Consider the following 6,984-nt stretch of genomic DNA (forward strand, 5'->3'; position numbering starts at 1 on the left):
GCTCCCAGGTACTATAGCCACGAGGTCCACAGCGCAGCCTTTGTGCTGCCGCGCTTCGCAAAGGATGCCCTGAAGCAGAGCGGCCTCAGCTTCAGCTAACGCACGCAGCCGCCGCCACTCGCGGGCCAGCCGGACAAGAACTGCTGCGTTTTGCTTTCACACGCCCTGCGCTCCGCCAGCAGCGGCTCTGCGCGCCCCGGCCGCGGCAGGCCAGTGGGCGGCGGGCGGAGGGGTGTGAGGGCTTTCCTACCACACACCAGAGCACCCCCAGCCACTCAACAGAGCATAATGCAGCAGCTTTTGCACCAATAACTTCCTTTTGCAGCAGCAGGGCGCTCTCGAGTGAGACGGAAGGCATGTTGCGACCCCTTTGAACAGTGTAACCATCACGTATTCACCCGGTGTGGCTGCACACTTGCTTCCAACATGGTCAAGTCAACAGCAGTGGAATTGACGTCTGGTATGCGCCCGAGAGGTTACTGCCCCCATGTCAAGGGGTGGGGGAAGGAGCATGGCCGGCTACGCCGTGCGCCTGCCACCGCCTTGGCGCGTGCTGGCGCTCCTCCTGCTGCTGCCGGCAGCGCCGCTGCCAGCGCCCGCCGTTCCCCCGCCGGCGCCGCCCTCCCCTGCGTTGCCGTTGCCAGTGCCGCTGCTGCCCGTGTTTCGGGCCTCCTTGCTCTTCCCCAGCCTGATCAACTTCGGGGATTGGTAGTTTTCCCTGTTATTGTAGCCGTAAAAGTCCTGAGGGATGGCGGGATGGCGTTTGCATGTGTACAAGAAAGAGGAGACACAAAGAGAGAGGGGGAGGGAGACGGACAGCGATAATGAGAGAGGGGGCCAGGAGGAAACGAGAAGGAGAAAGAGAGAGTGTGCTTGGTTGTGTGTGCGTGCCTGCGTGCGCGTGAATGTATGTATGTTGAACATGGGTCGTGCGTATGCACAACGCGTGTGCGAGCCCGCGTGTGTCATCGGCAGGCAGTTTCGCGCCGCCACTTGGCCATGCGTCCCCTTAAAATGAGCGCCAGCACGGCCTGTTGGGAATGCATGGTTTGCCCCGGCACACAACACGTGTGGGCCATCGCAAAAATCAGGCACCCGCCCACTCACCACGCTTTTCTCCAAAGCCACCAGCCGGCCCTGTTAGGTGGGTTGTCGGTGGAGCAAAAACGGTGAGTGGGAGCAGGCCAGCAGATTAGTCAGCAAGCACGCACACAGTTGCACACTCGCAGTTGAGCACACTCGCAGTTGAGCACGCAACAAAGTTGCCAGCAACCCCACACACATCATGTCTCCTCCGCCATATTTGAATCACACAACATGTCTCCTCCGCCACATTTGAATCACGGTCCAACCCCCACACCAACTCACGGCCCCACGCACCGCCCCTGCCCCTGCCCCTGGTCCCACCTCAGCCACGGTCTCAACATCAAAATCAGTGATGCCGCACCCCTCCAGCTCCCGCGCGATCTCGTCGGCCCAGGGCGCGAGGCGATGGGACACAAACACGGCCTCGGGCTGGCAGGGTTTCATGCCGATAGGGAAGAAGCAGGCCTCGTAAAACGCGGTCATGACCTGAGGGGGCACCAGGGTTTGGAGCGGATCGATGTTTCGACGCAAGCCAGGCGGTCGAGGGTCCCGAGCCAAGGACAGCGTCGGCACAAAGGCGCCTACAGTGTGAAACAGCAGCACCCTGTACATGGACAGCGACTGGCCGCTGAGGGCCAGCCCCAAGCGTTGCGCTGCGCGCATCGCCGAAACCCCTAGCGGCGCGGCGCGCGGCGAGAGACACCAAGAGCCGGGCAAACGGCCCGAGCGCCGGGATGACGCCGTCTCGTCGGCCCCGTCACCTGCTTGGTCCGCGGCTCCCCCCAGCAGCTGCGCGTCGAAATCAAGCCCGGCCGCTGGTTGTTGGGGCCAACGCGGATCTCAAACCTGGGCAGAAGAACACGAATGGTCAGATGTAGAATATTGGTGTGATGTTTTGTTGGTTTGGCAAAACAGCTGACTGTCAGATGTGGCGCCCTTGCAGGCGGGCGGCCAGGAGCGGCACGGTGGAAACCCGGTAGCCTGCCCCCAGCATTAAGCAGCGGCCCCTCCCTCATTCCCTCCGTCCCTGCCCTCCACACACGCGCGGACGCCACTGCCGCGAGCGCGTGGCACTCACCTGATGAGCCCGTTGGCGGCGCTGCGCAGGGGCGAGTCGTGCCAGGTGATGGTCCAGCAGTCGTTATCCAGGGGCAGCGCCCGCACGCGTGGCTTGACGCCGTCGCGCAGCGCGCGCCCCAGCGCCGCCGCCGGTTTGAGCTCCACAGAGGCGATGTTCCTGCGCCGGGCGATGGGTTCCAAAAGCCGCTGGATGGGAGGCTGGTGGATAAGGGGCAGCGGCCACGCAGAGGGTGTCAGGGCCGCGGCCCCTGTTTACTTTGCAGGGAACGAAATGTAGGTGTGTGAAGATGGGGAGGCTGGGGCAGGCGTGCAGCAGCAAAGCCCACCCTTCAGGCGCCGCCAGAGTTTCGAGTTGCGCACTCGCCCGAAACAAAAAGCAGGTGGCACCAGGACCCTTCGACCCCCTGTCGGTGTGACTAGCAACCGGACCTCGACCAACGCGCGCGCACTTGCTGGAAGTGGCCAGGCCGTGGGCCTTGAGTTGGGCGTTGGCCGCGTCGATGTCAATCTGGGACACGCCGTTCTGCCGCACCATGGGCGGGCGCAAGCCCAGCCACTTGTAATACCTGAAGAATGCAGTGCATGGGGGATTGGAAACATTCAAGGGGGTCAGATGGCACGAGCGCGCTCTGTTGCGCTGACCATGGCGCAAGGGGGGTCCGGGGACACACCCAACAATACAAGGTCTGCAAAATCGCGTCCAGACACGCAGACCGCAGGGGCCCGCCTCAGATCAGGACGGCTGCATCAGGTGCAGCAGGGTGCCCAGCACCTGCCAAGCAAGGGCTCACTTGGGCAAGTCGGTTGCCACGTCTGGAATGTCAGCCATGACCCAGGGCGCCTTGCCCCTAAGACCTGCCACCGCCTTGTCGCACCGCGACTAGGCAAACAGGGAGGGTGGGGGCGACATGTGCACGCGCCCGACACTCATCGTTGGACCGTTGCGTTCTGGCAGCTGCAGCCGAGGTGGCTGCGCCGGCGCCGGGCAGAGGGCCGCTGCGTGTGCTGCCTTGGCAGGGCGACAACCGTGCGTCCAAGGTTGCGGCATCACGCACCCTCGGCAGCACAAAAATCCCAGGCCCTGACCCACCTTGATCTCGTCATCGACGGCCCCAGCCAGCTCGATGGCTGTGGAGTAGCAGAGCTGCGCCAGCTGCAGGCGCTTCTCAGCTGCGAAGCAGTCGCCCCAGCGGACCCACGCCTTGGTGTTGCCGGGCTCGAGGTGCACCGCGCTGGACGCCGCCTGTGTGGCGCGCGCAGTCTGGGGTATCCGGGGAGGAGGGGGTCGGGGAAGGGATGCGAGCGGAATGGGTCTGCGGGGGGATGCAGCGCCATCGTGGCTGTGGCGAGCAGCTTTATCGCTGCAGCTGTCGACTGTGGGGGGCTGGCCTGCCCTCACAGTCTGGGCGCAACAACATGAGGATCTCGAAGACTCAGGTTCCAGAAGACGTGGGCAGTTAAGAGGGGCTGGCAATCAGCATGCGGCTGCTGCACCACCGTCAGCGCGCGGCATGCTGTGTGCTGCCGACGTGGACACTACGCCTGTCTGTGCGCAGCAGGCGGCCAGGGCGACGCACGTGGCCCATCTTGAGCCAAACAAGCGCCATCTATGGGTGTACGCGGCGATGGGGGAGGGCGATGGAGGGCGTGTCGAGTGACAACATCGCGCTGCCTGTCACTTTGCGGCACCGAATCGCGGCCGTAGAGTAGTAAAGGCTGCTTGCCCCCCTTCCTTCGCGGCAAGCCCCGAGCGAGCAGCATTTTCACAGGCTCTCTTTGCGCCTTCTCCTGCGCGTAGCTGCAGCCAGAACAGAGCAGCTGCCATGACATCTTGGGTCTCAAAAGACCACACAGCAGCTGGCGCGCAAGTGCAGTGCTTGCTGTGTGCGCCTCCTGCGCTGTGCTGTGCATTTCGGAGTCGTGACCGCGCGCTCTGCGTGCCACGCAGTCCAACCCAGGCAGGCCCCAGGCCTACCGCTGCCAGCGAGGTGCGACCCACGTTGTTGAAGGTGCTGACGTCACTGCAGTCCAGCAGGAGGGCGTCGGAGTAGCGCCGGATGGCCCCGCGCAGGTCCCCGGCGGCAAACGCGGCGTTGCCCTCCAGCCGCGCGGCCAGCGCGCGCCGCGCGTCGTCTGCGGCCGGGGGTTCCGCGGATCAGGGTGCGGCTCGGCCGCAGGGGAAAGGAGCGCCAGGGAGAACCCACGAGCAGAAGGGCGCGAGCAGGAGTCCTGCGTTCCGAAGGCATGCGCGCGGACTAGTGGCCCTGCAGCCCACAGCGCGCCGCCCATAGCAGCCCCATGCACCAGCGCCGCCCGCTCACCCAGAAGCTCCGTCCTGAGGGCTGGCGCGCGGCGCCTCGCGTGGCGGTTGGACAGCGGCCGCAGCGTCTCGAGGCAGTCCCGCAGGTACTCGCCCGCCAAGAAGCCCCACATGCCGTTGATCTTGGCCAGCGCGCCGCAGCCCTCGACCCAGTGGAGCAGCTGCTCGTCAGATGCCTGCGTGGGGGGCCATCGGGCGGGACGCGGGCACACTCGCCGAGAGGTTGCGGGCGGGGTGTACAATTTGCTGGGGCGAGCTTCGAGGCACCACCTGACTGGGATCAGCCGGCCTGACCTGCACCCACAGCCAACGGAGACTGCTTGCATCAGGCGACCACAGGCCGTGCAAGGCGCCGTCAAGCTGCGGCCGGCCAGTACGTTCGAGGCTCGCGCCCAAGCACGCACCAGCTTCTGCACGGCGAGCATCAGCCTGCAAGACGAATGAGTAGGGAATGAGAGGCGCACGGCCGGGCGGAGTCAGCATGGTTTGACAACCACCCCAACTGCGAGATGCAAGGAGGTGGTGATTCCTGCGCCAGCCGCCCTGCAGAACAGCACTCCGTGCAGGCTAGACGCGACTGCCGCCCGGGCGTGTTGAAAGGGAGAGCCCAATCTGGGCCAGGCCGCGATAGCCATGTGCTCGCGGTGTCATCACCAGGTCAGGCTGACGTAGGGCGTGTCGCGACGCCTAAAGATTGGCAGTCCAAAGTCTGAAGGGGTTGTCGCGGTTGAGGTGCGGAGGCCGCGGCGCGTGCGCGCAAGGAGGTGGCTGTGAGGGGCCAAGCGGCGCTAGCGGCGGCCGAGGGCGACCCCGATGTGGCGTTCAGCCCAGGCAGACGGCGGCGTCTTACACAAGCAGCTGCGTGTAGGCAAATGCAGAGACCGCTGCTCAGGTCATCCAGGCTGCAAGGCCCGCATGTGCCCGGTCGTTGCTTTGTTGCCAGCCCTTGGTATCCGCGTGAGCCCGCACCTGGGTCCTCCAAGTCTAATAGGTCCCTGTGGCGCGGACCCTCCTCTGCGGACGACCTGGGGGCGGTGATGTTTGTCGTGTGTGTGTGTGTGTTGTGTGTGTGTGCGTGTGTACGTTTGAGAGTCGGCGTTATGCGCTTTGGGGGTGAGGCACGTGGGCGTGTTGCTGCCAGCCACTCCTGACGGAGGCAGCCACAGGCGTCACGAAAAATTCAAGCGTGTGCCAGACATGAACATGCACAATTGCGTCACAAGCACACCCAAACATAGACAGCTTGCAAACCCACTTACGCACTCACACATAGATTCACACACTCACTGCAAGTAAAACAGACACGCACTTGCATAAGGGATGTGCAGACGCGCACACATGAAACGCGCACACACACATGCGCACGCGCACACGCACGCACGCACGCACCCATAAACACACACGCACACACACACACACACACACACACGCAAGCGCGCACATAAACACATGCTCGCACATGTGCATGACGCTTTCACGATATCACACAAGCACATGCACGTGCTGTACACAAACACACACTCACCTTTCCCTTTCACACACACTAGTTACAGGCATACACACACGCGCCCGACACACGTGCACACACACCATGCACAGGCGCGCGCACACGCGCACCTCCAGTACACAACCTCAGCCTGGTCTCGTGCCAGCAGCAGCCTCTCATCATCCTGACAGTCCCGCGCCTCCCGCTGCAGCGCCGCGATCACCGCCTCTTCGCTTTCCTCCTCCTCGCTGGCTGAGTCAGCAAACAGGTCGTCATCAGTCGGCCGGACCTGCTCCGGCCTCCCAACTGGCTCCTGCTGCTTGGACTGCTGCTGCTGCTGCTGCTGCTGCTGCTCAACCTCCTGCTGCTGCTGCTGCTCAACCTCCTGCTGCTGCTGCTGCTGCTGCTGCTGCTGCTGCTGCTGCTGCTGCTGCTGCTGCAGGCGCTCCTGCTGCTGCCGGCGCCGGCCGGCCCCCCCTTGCCGCCGGTCCCCCTGGGCCCTCGCGCCCCTGCCCCCAGCCGGCGCCAGCGCGTCCATCACACGCGTGCGCCGAGCTTCAGCGCGCCGCTGCTGCTCAGCAAAGCGCACCCCTGCCATGGTGGCCAGGATGTCCCGGGGGGTCTTGATGTGCCTGCGGTCATGATATGGTGTGGGGGCCCACAGCAGGCAGCCAGTTGTGGCGTGGAGCTCGGCGCTGGCTGGTGCGCCAGCAGAGGCGTGGCAAGCGCAGGGAGGTTCAAGGGCGGCGTTTGGGTCGGGGCGAGGCGGTGGCCGGCAGAAAGCGTGCGGCCAGCGCGCCACGGGCGGCCAGGTGGCGTTGGTGGGACTCACGTCAGGGCCAGGGGCACCGCCGACGCCGCGAGCCACTCGCGCGCGGGCGCGTCCGCCGCAGGCGCGACGCCGGCCGCGATGCTGACGAGGCGGTCCGCAATGGCCAAGGTTTGGTCCTGCGAGTACCACGCCTCGCGGACGTGAAGTTCCCACCTGGGAAGTTCCCGCCATTGCGGGGGG

The 6,984-nt window shown here is 64.9% G+C and overlaps 1 protein-coding gene across 1 annotated transcript in view; it reads right to left on the bottom strand.

The window, feature by feature from the left end:
• Positions 1–1,107: 1,107 nt before the first annotated feature.
• MNEG_0519 (hypothetical protein) overlaps positions 1,108–6,984 on the bottom strand; it is a gene marked incomplete at both ends in the record, with an annotated part of 7,213 nt that continues 1,336 nt past the window's right edge. The window contains 13 exons of the mRNA XM_014050987.1: positions 1,108–1,137; positions 1,408–1,572; positions 1,848–1,932; positions 2,165–2,323; positions 2,616–2,732; positions 3,222–3,427; positions 4,142–4,299; positions 4,488–4,662; positions 4,891–4,915; positions 5,141–5,195; positions 5,456–5,511; positions 6,104–6,604; positions 6,805–6,957. Coding sequence (XP_013906441.1) covers positions 1,108–1,137; positions 1,408–1,572; positions 1,848–1,932; positions 2,165–2,323; positions 2,616–2,732; positions 3,222–3,427; positions 4,142–4,299; positions 4,488–4,662; positions 4,891–4,915; positions 5,141–5,195; positions 5,456–5,511; positions 6,104–6,604; positions 6,805–6,957 — 1,885 coding nt within the window. The remainder of the gene's footprint in view (positions 1,138–1,407; positions 1,573–1,847; positions 1,933–2,164; positions 2,324–2,615; positions 2,733–3,221; positions 3,428–4,141; positions 4,300–4,487; positions 4,663–4,890; positions 4,916–5,140; positions 5,196–5,455; positions 5,512–6,103; positions 6,605–6,804; positions 6,958–6,984) is intronic.

The sequence above is a fragment of the Monoraphidium neglectum genome (genome assembly GCF_000611645.1).
Source record: "Monoraphidium neglectum strain SAG 48.87 unplaced genomic scaffold scaffold00043, whole genome shotgun sequence".
Classification (NCBI taxonomy): domain Eukaryota; kingdom Viridiplantae; phylum Chlorophyta; class Chlorophyceae; order Sphaeropleales; family Selenastraceae; genus Monoraphidium; species Monoraphidium neglectum.